Source organism: Acanthopagrus latus, chromosome 17 (assembly GCF_904848185.1).
Source record: "Acanthopagrus latus isolate v.2019 chromosome 17, fAcaLat1.1, whole genome shotgun sequence".
In the NCBI taxonomy this organism is placed as follows: domain Eukaryota; kingdom Metazoa; phylum Chordata; class Actinopteri; order Spariformes; family Sparidae; genus Acanthopagrus; species Acanthopagrus latus.
The window spans coordinates 22901950-22917066 of NC_051055.1; the positions used below are offsets into that span (position 1 = coordinate 22901950).

The following is a 15117-nucleotide window of genomic DNA, read 5'->3' on the forward strand; positions in this document are numbered from 1 at the left end:
ATGAGATCAAAACACCTCACTAAGCTGGGAAGAGAGGGTGGAGACTGAAGAGGGAGAGGGGGAGCGACGGGAAAAGCGAGCAGAGGAGAGAGGGTGAGCGATAGCTGCGATAAATTGCAGAAGCAGAACCACTTGAGCATAAAATTAGATTTTACAAATGTGTTGTTACCTGACAGTCCTCTGACTGAGGAGATATCACAACATTATAGGGCTGCATGAGTACTACTAATCGTATCAAATAAATAAGAATGCCTCTTAGCTGTGATGGAGCCGGGTGGAGATTCAACGTGGACAGTGAGTTAGGGGGAGAAATAACATAATTAAAACAGCCCCTCTCATTATGGACTCAAACATTAGAAGCCCAAATTCAATTTATATGATAATACATTACGCTCTGTAAGAGGCTGTACACATTACGACACATTTGTCTAAACGCCGTGGCACTTTTATCAGCGTCTGCGGCTGCTGATCTCACGTTTGTGAAGAAAATCGGTGGCAATTCAAGAAGAACCGGTGATCTTTCTCTTCACGATGCGCATCTCTGTCATTTCTCCCATTTTCCCGCATAACAGTTAGAACATGGTTAGAACAGACGGAGACACTTCTACAAATACTTGATATTTGGCGGGGCTTGAGCCTGCGTCACCAACCGCCTGACGTTTCCGTTGCCATCCATTACAGATATGTGATTGTTTTACGATGAGAATATCTTTGCCTTGGATGCCGTGATACAGTCCAAACTAGTCGAAGCTGCACTAATGCCCTCAGCGGCTGGAAGAAATAAGTTATACAAATGGCAAAACAAACACTTACTGTATGCACAACACGTCAAAAGTGAGAACTATGAACCGTCGCTCCACATAATGGATCGCTATGAGGCAAGAGTGTTCGAGGAAACAATTCTCCGCCGCATTATTGGTGGAACAAATAGTAAGTTAAATACATCATTAAGAGAACAATGAATCAGTCTGAATGACGAATGGAAGCTCTAATTCCAGGCGGCTTAGCAGAGAGACAGTGTGTGTGAGAGACAAGCCACTGAGGCGAGCCGTATCTGTGCTCCGAGAAGAAACTGTGTGTGTGTGTGTTGTGTGAACCCGCCGCAAGTCTATTGCACCATGAATAAATATACAGTGGGTTTTATTCCCCCGAGGTGATAAATCTACGGGGGGAAATATTTCACCTGATGTTTATGGCTTGAGATTTCCAAAAGATAACGGCAGTTGTATCCGTTTGAGCGTGACGGTCTCCACACTAATAGCGTCAAAAATCATCTGTCGTAAAGGCACTTTTGTGTCACAGTTGGATTCACGTTTTGTCAAGCAGTTAATATTGCATTTGGAATATTGTTTTGCCACACATGAGACCACAAATTATTCATTTCAACCTTTATTTATTTATTTTTTATTTGGACCAGAAGCCATTTTTTTCCACACCGGGAGGGGACTGAAGCCCTGTTGATAGATTTGTCCTTGGCGTTTGTGTTGACGCGCTTTAAAAAGCGAAACTGAATGTTTGTTTTGTTTATAATCATAAGAGTGAAATGGCTTTAATTAGTGGCATCATCGAGCAGTCTGTCAAATGTGAGGTTAAAGTGGCTGCTCAATGTGTTTATACTCGAGTCCTCACAAAAGGGGGCTTGTGGATAACAAATGGATCATTACATTCAGCAGGCACTTTTGTCCAAAGCGAAATACAGTAATTCACACACACATTCATACAAAGATGGCGGTGGCTGCATCGCAAGGTGCCGACCAGCACGTCAGGAGCAGTTTTGGGGTTCGGTATCTTGCACAAGGACACTTCCACGTGCAGACCAGGGGAATCGAACCAGCGACCTTTCAATAACGAGATGCTGGCTCTGCCCCCCTGAGCCACAGCCGTCCAGATCATGCGGATGACAACGCAAATTTCAACCGCTGTTGAGGAGCTGTCAGAGAAACTGCTACACCGTTTCCTGGTGAAGCTGTCGTCGATACAGTATATTTCCTTGCCGGGATTCTGGTGCAGAACATCTCGATGATGAATTCAGTGTCAAGTTAATAAATATTAATCGCCTAATAACAATAAGTCAAGCGACATATAACCCATCCGCTCACTGCCACGGTTCAAGCTGCCGTTACCGAGGGTCATTCGTCAGGGCTAATCTGATTCGAAATATTTGAATATTCCTGGTGTGGTCGGCTCGTTTGACCATCGGCCTGGTGAAATACATTTTTAGCTAAATGAGCAGCTTCATTATTTTAATGGAAATTATAGTTATAGATTTGTTAAATCCAAAGCACACAACATTACACTGATGTGGAACAGATATAACTGTGAGGTACTACGAGAGACAGTTATTTTTAAATGATCAGAAAAGAGTTGTCATACATTGTCAGCAGAATGTGGCAGCATTGTTGCCATGTGTTCCCACGCCTGGTGTCATTTGAATGTGGCACTATTAAAGCATAATTACTATGCAAGAGAACACAAATCCCTGTGTAGTAACAAGTCCGGATATAACAGGTCAGTTGTTTTTTTTACAGGGATTAAAGGGCATTAATTAGAGCTTAAAATAATGTCAGTGTTGAGTGACTAGAATGAAGGATGCACATAGCTGCTACTTAACAGCCGGCTTTATTCTGCAGTCCGTGTTGGTTTTATTGTCTGAGCTGTTTTAAGTCTTTGGGTTTAAACAGTGAAACATAATCATCCTTAATACAAAAGTCATCTGGGCCTCGATCTAAACTTGATCTCCGAAGAAAAACTGATGCAACAGGAATAGTCTCCCTTTGATCCTTAAAACATGTCAAAGTTACATTGCTTGACATTTTACATCGCAAACAAAACCTAATCCATGTTTATTTGTTAATATCATCTGTCAATATTGCTTTCAGTAAGCCCGCATGGTGCTGTCACAGCCTGCCGTGTGCATGGCTCCGATACAAGGCGAGCGGTCCTTTACACTGTTCACAGCGAGCCGTGTTATTTTTATTTGTTTAATTACCGTGTGTGCAAACATCAGCATGTCAGCATCACAGACCCGTCAACCGCCATCACCCTTATCACGCTTTTCACCAATATCAACAGCGGAGACGTTTCTAATCCGACAGTTGACGTCTCTTTTTAAAGCCAATAAACACAGCCTGTTGTGGAGGACGGAGCCAGCGACAGACATTAGCAAGAGCAGCATGTGGGACGCTGATTGGCTGTCACCATTCTTTACCACACTCACATACAGTATGCTGCACGGTGTAGTGGCTTCAGTGGCAGCAACATAACAGTGTAAGTGAAGCCCAGCAGCAGCAGCCACTTCTGTGGCTCAGATGGACATGAAGATTACATCAGAAAATATCAGGTTGTCAACTGCCAAGACGCATTTTGGCATCACCTAGATTCAAGCTTTGTTTTGGAGTTTTGCTAACGGAAGCAAACCAAATCAGCTCGGTTTAAATTCTGGACGAATTCAGCGACTCCAGCGCCGCGTTTTTCCCGTCAACTGCAAGGCTGAACGAGTTTTTAATTCAAACCCCTGACCTGGTTTATTCCTCCATGGCAATGCAGGCCGAGGCTCATGGGCAGTGTGGTGCTTGGACCTGTCCATCGTGGCAAAATGACGGACAAAACATGATTTCTCAGAAATGAAGTTTAGAGCTGCGATGAGTGCTTAATGAAAATTCATGCCGAAGTCTGTCTTCGCTGGAATAATCGTTTCAGTTGATCTTCTAGCTAAAATGGAAAACATTAGGTGGTACCAGCTTCTTAAATGTAAGAATTTGCTGCCTTTCTTTGTCATTTATGACAGCAAATGATGAGTCTCTGTGTTTTGGACTGCTGGTTGTAACAAAAAAGCAATTTGAAGACAACGCCTTGGGCTAAAGGGAACTGTGATGAGCTTTTTTGTCACAATTCATCGGTTGATTGTGAAAGTAATCACCAGATTAATCGATAATGAAAACTACATTGGCACAAAGTGGAGCGCATACCGCCGTCAAGGCCAAGCAGCACCATTTTCTCACTCAGAGACCACTCACCTGATGCTTACATATATATACATATATTAAAAAAACTAAAAACTAAAAAAACAAAAAACAACTCAAAGGTAAAAAACGACCCTCACTTGCAATATTAAAGAAAGTGACCGTAACATCCCAGATCTGCTCCAAAACTTAGTGGAGTCTATTCTGGGCTCCATCCAAATTAGGTGAAAACCCGTCCAGTAGTTTTTGTCTAAACCTGCAGACAAACCAGCAAACAGACAGACATGGGCGAAAACAACATAAACTTCTTGTGAGCGGTAATAATCCTTTGTAGAGTGTGTCAGACCTTCCGCTGGAGTTCAAAACAACCCATTCATCGGCGCTCCTTTCTTCCTGATGAATGCTACAGGGTGATTGGTGCATTGGGAGAAAGAGAGGGATACACACTGAGCCGGTCACTGATGGTTTGCATGGCTAACAGACAGACAAACACATTCACACCAACACCTACGGGGAATTTTAGAGGCCCAGATTCACCTGACCTGCATGTGTTTGATCCGTGGAAACAAGCAGTGTGCGCGGGGGGGAGGGGACCCTGTCCAACATGGGGAGAAGAACCACAGCTAAGATCAAACCCAGAACCTTCTTGCTGTGAGGTGACTTTGCTGACTAATGAGCCAACATGCTGCCAGACACCCTTAATTAAGCAGCACCGTTAATTTCCTCTCATGATACTTATCATTGATTAAATGTAACAGATTCCCAGCCTGCTTTTTTTTTTTTTCTTTTTTCTTTTTCCGCTACGTGTGATGCAAACTGCAACACTGGCCAGCTCAGCCAATGGTCTTAGTATTGTATAACAGTTATTCCCATGTGTTGTGTTGGTACCCATAATTACGGTGGAACATATTCTTCCCCGACATTGGCTGCATTTCCACAGTGTTCGTGCCGATGGTGGTGTGTGTGTGTGTGTGTGTGTGTGTGTGCTTTGTGCCGGTCATTGTTTGCTGCCATCATTGTGAAACTGAGTGCTGTTGCACATCCAGGGAGACAGGAAGCTATTCATGGGGAGATTGGGAATCCCACCAGTGAAAAGAAAGTACAAAAGAGCAACACTCAGAAAATGCAGTGGGCGAGCACACACGTATCCAAGAGCATAATGAGCTAGTTTCATTGTTTGGGCCTGTGCAGTGGTTTCGTTTTGGCAGCAAGGATTTTGTTTTAACAAGCTCAATGTGTTATACAATTTAGGGCAATAAAAAAATAAAATATGTATGTTTTACTCCATTTACCTTTCTATCTACCGCGTAGGTTATGGATCCATGTTGTCTCAGAGCACCATCGTCAACATCTGTATTGTATTCATTTGGGCTGAGCCGAACAGTTTGAAGCATCAGCGCTTTGTTCGTAACATTGACATCCGAATTCTTCATCAGCACAGACGTGATTTTTTCTCGCATGTCCAACCATTCTGTTTCAAACCTGGTGTTTCTGCACAGCTGTATACAAATATTTGGCCACAAAAATACTAATAGTAGGATACTGCTTGGAGAAATGAATTCCAGTGGGGGCTGCGATTGTTTTCTGAATTTGTTTTGGCTCAAACATTTCCAATCACTCCAGAATGTTGAGTATGCATTGGAAAAAAAAGAGTCATTTTCCAAACTCGGAACTTGCTTTGTTCTGTTTCAATCCATATTTTTGCGAACGCAACATTGTCACCACAGTCAAAAAAAAACCTTTTTGATCCCCCACTTGCCACAAACCAAAGGTTGTTGTTGTTGTTGTTGTTAACAAGCTGAGCCCGACCAATACTCAGGTTTTCTGGGCTGATGCAGATGCCAATATTAGGGTGTAAAACATTCTGTGTTTATCAAATATTTTTGAGTCAGTCAGTTTAACAATGAACTCAACTGTATAAAATGACTCCCGACGCGTCAAACACTGATGCTTCGTGATTGTAGGTCAGGTCTGTTGGACATTCTTATGAACTGGACCTTTAACCTAAGAACTGAATACGTACAAATAATCCCATCGTTAATAAATGGAAAATGTGTAGTTAATTAAACTTTAGTTAATATCAATTCTCTGTTAACAGCGTAATGCTTTATAAAGCATTTACTAAAAGGCAGGATTGTCTCAACATCACCTGCAACTCAGCCATGTTTCTGCAAAATGCCATCGGTTCCATACAAACAACAATTCATATCAACAGGAAGACTTTTTTTAGGGTGATCTGCCAAAAGACAAGAAGATTCACTCTGAATCCTCATGAAATCTTAGATTTAAAAAAAATAAATAAATAAATAAACATCGCTAGTATTTATATGAAGATTGTAATTTTCTATTAATTTTAACTTCAACTATGAAAAAGCACCTCATTATTATTCAGTGAATGCCATTTGTTGCTGATGTTCAACTTAAACAGGCTCCTATAATATCAACCTCATTTATAACCCTCCAAAATATAAGGTTAAGAAGGACAAGTGAGGGAATACAATTATTTCCAGTGTTGTTGGGATGCTGGTTCCAACTGCGAGTAAGGTCAGGTTCTTCACTGGGTGGAAAATAACAGAAAGGTCATTGATCTTGCCTGTCTTCTGAACAAATTTCATGTTCTACAAGGGCAACACATGATATCACATTACCAGCCACAGTGGAAAAAAAAAAAAAAAAAAAAAGCAGATACCAGAACTGACCTTGCCTTGCTTTCAAATTGTGTGCACTGCATTTAGTTTACACAGATTGCTGGAAAGAAGGAATGGAAAAGTCAGCTGTTTAAATCATAAGCCATCCTATTCCTTGAGACAGTGGGTACTTATCTGGCAATCTCAGGCTCGTGCTGTTGTGTGATTGTCGCAAGGAGACGGAGGAAAAAGAATTCCCATAAACGCCTGTTTGTTTGCAGCGCATTACAGATAAATATGACTTTTATAGACAGTTGGACGACAACCATAGCTTGAAAAACAACACGCTGCATCTGACCACAGAGTCACTTTGAGATCAAGCCGAATTAAACGCTGCCCACGTTCATTTCAGATAAAGAATTAATTCAGGTAATTAAAGAAATATGCGATGTGTTTTTTCCTCCGGTTGAATTGAGCCCATACGAGTCAGACAGTAGCCAGAGAATCTCTTCACAGTTGTCTTGTTTCATCAGAAATCAGAAAATCAGCGTGTGTGAAGTAAAGCAGAACATGGGAGATGTGAAATTAAAATAAGCAATGTTAAAAACCGGATAATGTACAACTTTAATAGCATGTTGTAAAAAAGTCATCACACCAAAACACAAAAATAGCAAAAACAACCCCGACATCAGTCTATTTTAATGTGGCTTTGTGTTGGCAGGCTGTCATCCTGTCACTCAGATCGCGCTCTTTGAAGTCAGTAAATGCAGGAGATGTTAAAAATAAGTGTTTGTCAGTGGAACCCTGATGATTCCATCCCAACCAGCTAAGCTGGCTGGCAGGCAGTCTGCCACTACATAACAGCAGAGGTGGGCTTATGCTTGTGCACTTGCCCACGTTGTTTTGTGGGTACATAACATGTCGAGCTTTCATGCTACAACATGGATTTTTTTTTTTTTCTGCAAGGGCATGTGCAGCCGAAATGTAAAAAACTCGGGGCAGCGTGTCTCCGTCAGCTCCTTGAGGACCCCGACTCTGCACTCACAGCTTCTGTTTGAGGATAAAAATTCAGCTTGATTTTCATTCACACCACACAGACTACCAGAGGCTTTTCATTTGCATGCAGGCCAAATATTTTTTTTTTATTGATGTATAATTTATTAGCTTAAATAATATCACTTTTGCTCTTGTAATTGCCATTTTGGTCACATTTACTTAAAACTGTTTTTAGCTGTTGCTGTGTAGTAGGTTAAACGCTTGCGTGTCTCCCGTCTTTGTACTTTCTTGGAGCCTTTGATTTGTGTGACAGGATCTGCAAATCTAGGAGGCTTAAAGTTGAAGCCGACTTGTTGGGTTGGGCCGATAAATGATGACATCATCCATCGCCGATAGCTGACAGTTCTGTGTGACATGTGGGAGAGAAAATGAGACTCTTTGTTGCCACTTAGCTCCCTAATGTCACATCTCCATGCCCCATGTATTGGTTTCTTACTCAACCTGCCCAGTAAGGTGCACACAAGATGCAGAGTTACATTGGCGTTCTGTGGGCCGTTATTAGTTTCTTTCAGTCATACTGCCATTATTTGAGTTTTCTTATCATAGCTTCGTCAGTATAACTAAACGGCTAACTTTATTTCAAGCCTTGGAGGCTGGATATGTCATGGACATGCGGTACGGGGACAAAGACCCTTTCAAACCCAACACGAGGTTAATGTCTGTGGTGATGGGGTAGAGACATTTAGAGGTTGCAGTCGGAGTGAGAGTCATCATTCATCACAATGCCTCATAGTAGACATCGACAAACCTCATGGCGTTGTGTTTCCAAGTCGTCTTATTTTTGAAGCCGCCATTGCAAAGGCAACTGGATCATTTCCGTTTTTTTTCTCGGCATAGGAACTACTAAGAAACATGGGACAATATTGCGAGTGGATCCATTCATTAAGACAGAGAAAGCAGGCAGAAACTTCCACGCCTGCATGCCGGTCTGACTCGATCCCCAGTATAGTCCAGATTGCATGCCCGGTGGCAGACGGAATAGCGCAGTAAAAGCAAGGATTATAGGGTGGTGTCATGATTCTACAGTCATTACAAAAGGAAAAAAAAAAAGTCTATCTCCAGTTTAACAAACGTGATAAAACCTGTGGGAGTCATTAAAATATCACTGGGATGAAGTTTACCAGCTACAGAAGTCTGAATCCAGTAAAAAACCCAGTAAAACCAGCAGTACAGATTTGTAGGTAGAAAAACAGAGAAATTCTGCACAATACTGTTGTGGTTTAACACTTCATTCGACTACTACAACCAGTCGTTGTTACTGTCTCTGTTCATATTTCCATTTAGTCCGGGTGGCCTGGTTTCTCTGCAGTTTCACTGTTGAATGCGAGTCGTCCTCTCCTCGCATACATCAGTCTGTGGCTTTCCCGAACGCAGCTGATTCACAAAGTCCTCAAAGGACAAATTATGGAAACAGCTGCAATTAGTGGCTGATTTATATATTGTGGTAGGACCTTGGAGACTAATTAAAGGCCTTTGTGTTCTTGTCTATCGGAGACATGCTAATTTGAAGCCTTTTGACTGAGATTCGTAAGAACAAGTCGGAAATTCATGCATCTCAATTTGCGTCTGCCTGCAATAACGAACGCTCTGTTGCGGTTGTTAAAATGTTGACTTGTAAACACATTCTATAATATTCCAATCTCTGCATCATTAGGAGTGAATTCTGTTTGATGCCGGAAAAAGAAACTGCTTATCCCTTATTTGATGGAGTTTTGCAGGAGCTCTTGTGTATTAAGCCCCCGCTACTGTGCTCATGGCAGAATTCCGAAAGCGGCAAAAGCAAATTATCCGCAGGGTTTTTCCTTCCAAAGGAGCAGGTTTCTCCCCCCGTTTATTAAATTTGTTAAAGTGCTTCTGAGCAATGCACATTTTATCCTCTTAACAGTCAAATTACTATATACTCCAGCAATTACTTAATGTACTCTAATGAGATTTCCCCGCGAAATGGAAGGATTCATTTATTTTAATGTGACGCATTCCGCTGGGCGGTTTATGCATCACGTCCCCCCCGTTCGCAATCCGCGGAGGCTTTGAGTCATAAATAGTAAGATGAGCTCGGCTTCCAGGATTGCCACTCTGCCCGCAGCAGCAGCAGCAGCAGCAGATATGTGATTCTGTGATCCAGGTACTCGAGGTCTGTTCGGGGGGGCATCAGCAGGTCACAGGTGATATTTTTGAGGCTCAGCTCTGTGCAGCCAGGTTTGCTCCAGGATTAGTGCAATAACACCAGACTGGCAGGCAAGTATATGTGGGCTGGGCCATAGGAGTGCAAAATCAAAGACACCAAAAAAACCCTCCACTAAAAATGAAATTAAAGAAATCATTTCATGCTCTTTAAATCCCATTGGGACAAATGAAATTAAAGCTTTCTTTTTTTTTGCTTTTCCACGCACCCTTTATTGTATGATAATGGGAATAGCACGCATATGAAACCAGTAATTGTTTGGATTATGTGTTGGCTGTTAGAGTGCACCTAATTCCACATTTTTTAGGATTACTTCAAGCGGAAGTATTTCAGTCCTCCAACTGAAGGCGTTAAATATCAGTGTTGCAGTGAACTGTTCTTCAGAGCTCTTATCCTACAACACAGTTATTCAAATAATTCATGAAATGATCAAGAAATGTATTTATGTCAGTCATTGTATGTTATTGTATGTCCCACTTCTTAGCTGTCTGCCTCTCTCTTTGCTGTGTCTGTTGAGTTAAATATTTTTTCAGGTTCAGGATGTCTTCATGAAAAATGCAATAATCACCAACCGATTAATAGTTTGTTAAAATAATCCCCAAAAAATGAGAAAATAAGTCCCAAAAGCCGGCGATTTATAAAAGCTTGTTTTGGTTAAAAATGGATGTGACTGAAAACTGGACCAAGAAGTGTACCTCATCAAACCAACAGGATGTGTTAGTCGAATACTAATTCATTTGGAAAACACGTTGGAGTCTGATGACGGCTGAGGGGGTTGAAGACGATGAGTCACTTTCAAAACGCACCTCGACGCAGTAAATCCGATCAAAAATTGCCATTAAAGTCTTAACTTTTTCTGACAGGGTGGAGGCCGAGATTGGAGACCGAAACCGATGATCAGCTCCTAAAGAGAGATCTGAGTCAGAATGAGCTTTAACACGCACTAACAGGCAGCAGAAATGACTCTTAAGATATCTTATACGGCGATTTAGCGTTCAGAAATGTGATCTCAATGCAGGAGGAGCGGGTTTTCAAAATGTTTTCTCTTACAGCTTCAAATGACGCCCATTAAAGTTAAGCCCAAGTTAAGACATTTGGAACTTTTGATGACAGTGAACTTTTTTTTCCTCCAGAATTGACAGGGAGATGGCAGAGAGACGTTCTGCTTTGTTATTGAAATGGATAATATGATGAGAGTGGAGGTGGAGGGAGCCAATCTCTCCCATAAGCTGATGTTCCTACAGGCATCTTTTAAGAAGCTGTCTAAACTGTCTGCTTAAAGGCTGCAGCTGAGCCACAGAGGGACTTTGTTGTCTTACACTTGACAGAACATGTTTGTTGCTTTATCAATTATACACAAATGGGGGTACTTAGACTATTTTAATGTTAGACGCCGAGGACATGACAGGGAAATATTGCCAAAAAGAAAGTGCTTTGACTTTTTAACAATCAGGTGTTAAAGTGAAAACAAAAATAACCAGATTTTTGTACAGTGAATTATGGATCATATCCAAATGGGTTCTCCAGCAAGATACATTACAGAAAATCAAACAGTGGCCAGTACATCTGGAGTCGTAGGCCATGTCTACACAAACACATTTTACTCTAAGCAGATACTTCTCCTCTCTAATTCTATCCACATGACCTCTGTCGTAGGAAATATCCCTGTACACACAAGAATGCAAAAACAATTCCACTCAGCACTCAAACAAGCATTCAGGACCAGTAGGTGGCAACTAACTATATCAATGAAAGAAGAGACGTCTGAGCATATTGACCGAGCTTTTTCTTCCATAAATAATTGTAGAAAACTACTAAGTTCAAACTACATTGGAGGTTACGAATAGTAGTCAATTGAGCATTACATGAAACAGCGTTGGGCATGTGAAAATATAGGCAATGGCTTTTCAACGTTTTTTCAAATGCTTGGTTTACATGTACATACACAAGAAAGAGTATCATGCACTTTAGAATTTCGTAAATCTCTGTTTGAGTGACCTAAAACATTGTTTGTGTGGTAATGAGAGAGCAAAATGCTCAGAAAAAAATGATTGTTTTGCATATTATCCTTGTGTGTGCGAAAAAGGCCTTAGTCTCCAACATGGACAAAGCTCAATAAAAAAAATGAATAAAAAAAAAAATGTCATCACTTTGGTGACCCACTGTCTGATGAAAATAAACTTCTATGAAAGGGGCTCTGCGTAGTTTTGGAGGTGAAATTCAAACTTTAAATAATACTCTCGATGACTTCATTGCACCTTTTAAAACTACAGAAGACATTAAATATTAACTCTTTTGACAAGTTGAATGGTCTTTTCAAAAACAAATAAGCTGATGTATATAAAATGTGTGGTATTCCTCTTTAAGTTACCTAATTCGAATTCACATTACTTTATTATGCTTGCAGTGTTACTGTCTGTCCTGTGAGCCCAATGTATCCCCATTTCAGCTACTGAGAAAAAAGTTTTTCATCTGCACTTTGCGCAGCACTGATGGGCTAATACACCGCCAGATCAAGCAAAACTCTACTTTGATGTGCATACAGACATGTTTTGCAAGTTTTGAGCAGTGGTCCTGCCCATCTAAAGAAATGAAAAAAAAAAAAAAAATCCTTTGAATTTTATGTAAAAGAAGAGTGCCGAAGTCCTGTTATCTGCTCCACAGATGTGGTATTCTGGTGAAATAAAAGGGCCATCTTAATGGAGAGACAAGGGCCCGAGATATTCTGCTGCCCTGATGGAACACACACACACACACACACACACACACACACACACACACACACACACACACTTTAAATCCACGATGGCTTTGGACTTCAAAGCTGATATTGTTTTTTTTTCTGCGTTCCCTGAAAAATGGAGAGGGTCGCTCCATGTTTGCTGAGCAAATTTAATATCTTGTGTACTGTGCACTCCTCCCCCTTAGTGCAAATGCCTCTCGATATTTCTCTCCATTTAGCCCTACCTGGAACTGTGTCTGTGTTTCTCCCTCTGTTTGTGATTATGTTTGAGACCAATTGTCTCGGGCCTTACGTCTCCTTCTCTTCTGTCTTTCAGGTGGGATTTTCGAACAAATAGAAGGACCTGTTCCGCTCACGTCAGTTGTTAGCGCTGAGGAGCTTGCCTTCAAATTTGCTGTCAATAACATTAACAGAAACAGGACTTTGTTGCCAAACACAACACTAACATATGACATACAGAGGATTAATATCTTCGACAGCTTTGAGGCATCAAGAAAAGGTGAGTGGCTCGTTCTGCGTTTATACAAGGGTGTGATTACAGTGTGGAGGAAGAAAAGAATCTGGTCAGTCTAAGAGATGTCTCTGCATTAGTTTGATGATGAGGGTTGTTTGATGATATAATGTCTGTGCATTCTATTACAGACATTTACTAAAGTTAGCATAACTATAGTGCTTAATGGCTGAAAATGGCCAATCAAGGTGATTTGTTTCATGGATGGGCTCCAATGCCGATTCAACATGCTCAGTCAATGTCAATGTTGCGCACTCTGCAAGAACTAGGGCCACATAGTATAATCCTGACTGTAACCCAGCTAGCCCTGACCCATACAGGTCCATAGCTCCTGGGCTAGCCGTGTAAACACTAGCACACCCCTGGTCCCCCAGCTCCTCGTCCTTACCGCTAGCTGCACGGCTAATTGTGCCAACTAGCTAACAGCAGCTACAGTTAGCAGCAACTGGCCAATTCTTACATGAGAACCTTTTACGTATTTGTGACTAAAGAGTCAACACACTTTTTTTTCTCATGTTTTCCTCTCTTGCTCTCCTCTAGCTTGTGACCAGTTGTCTTTAGGTGTGGTTGCAATATTTGGGCCCTCGCATAGTTCGTCGTCAAATGCCGTGCAGTCCATCTGCAATGCGTTGGAAGTGCCGCACATCCAGGTGCGGTGGAAACATCACCCCATGGACAACAGGGACAGCTTTTATGCCAATCTGTACCCAGATTACTCTTCACTAAGCTATGCCATCCTGGACCTGGTGCAGTTTCTCAAATGGAAAACAGCCACGGTCGTATATGACGACAGCACAGGTGACTATAATCTAATATATAACCACATGTTTACTTAATTGTCACTGCATTTTCAGCATGATACTGTTGGCTCAGCCTTCATTTGTGCCGTTTCTCCTCTTCAGGACTGATAAGACTACAGGAGCTGATCATGGCCCCGTCCAGGTACAACATCCGGCTAAAGATCCGTCAGCTTCCTCTCGACTCACAGGACACGAGGCCCCTCCTCAAAGAGATGAAGAGAGGCCGGGAGTTCCGCATCATTTTCGACTGCAATCACCATATGGCGGCACAGATTCTCAAACAGGTCAGTGAGAGTCCGAAAGAACATGGCATCAAACCCTTCCCGGTTGGACAAATCTAAGCGCAATGCCACCGGTTGATTTGTTATCGGACTTGTTATGACTGAAAATGCAATGGCTTTGACTTGGCGGTGGCTAGGTGGGAGAAGAGTAGCAGCAGAAGGAGTGTCAGCGGGGATGCGGGAAGTCAGTCACAGTTGGGGGCTGAGGGGTCAGTCTATGTAATGACGTCATAGTAAATGGTGCGTGACATTCATGTCTTCTGTGTTAATTGGAACAGCCATTATAATATGCATCTGACCATTATTTACATTCGTTAACAACAATTTGAGAGCGCTTTGCACTAAAGCGGACGGCCAAACATAAGCACCATATATTATAGCTCAAAGTAGCCACGTCAGCTACAGCCAGCGACAGCAAGGGGAGGAAGAGAGAGAAAATCCCCAAACTCTGTCAAAAAAACTCTCAATTTTGTGAGTTGTTGAGTTAGGAGAATCATTATAAACTCTGTGAAGCGCTTCTTCTGACAAAGTCTTAATTATTTGAGGCCTTCTTGTAGATTCAGCATATGTTACAGTCACGCTGCTGCAGCCCCCTCAGCACCCCTTGTTCCTGCATCCCTGAGTGTCAGTCATAATTAAGCGAGAGTGAAATTCTGGTGTCAGAGATTCTGGGATTTCTGCTTGTGCTGCTTCCCTCCTCAGGCTACCTTAAAAAGTGAGAAAACCAGTGTCCCACGTTAGATATCGAATCTGGAAATCGACACATTGATCTTTATGAACTTGTGGATAATACATCTTCTACTTCTTGGATTGATCAATGATCGTACAAACTTAAATAGAAACACTTTCACGGTTGCAATGCACAGCTGTTCGTTCTCGCAGCCGTTTCAACTGACTTAGTTTTGCAGTCTGTAAAAATGTATTGATGTGTTCGTTCGTAGAATAAAGCTTG

At 41.8% G+C, this 15117-nt stretch overlaps 1 protein-coding gene across 1 annotated transcript in view; it reads left to right on the plus strand.

Annotated features, from left to right (window-relative positions):
• LOC119006275 (glutamate receptor ionotropic, kainate 3) overlaps positions 1-15117 on the plus strand; it is a 108005-nt gene that overhangs the window by 47868 nt on the left and 45020 nt on the right. The window contains exons 2-4 of the mRNA XM_037074801.1: positions 12890-13072; positions 13625-13882; positions 13987-14168. Of these exons, the coding sequence (XP_036930696.1) occupies positions 12890-13072; positions 13625-13882; positions 13987-14168 (623 nt within the window). The remainder of the gene's footprint in view (positions 1-12889; positions 13073-13624; positions 13883-13986; positions 14169-15117) is intronic.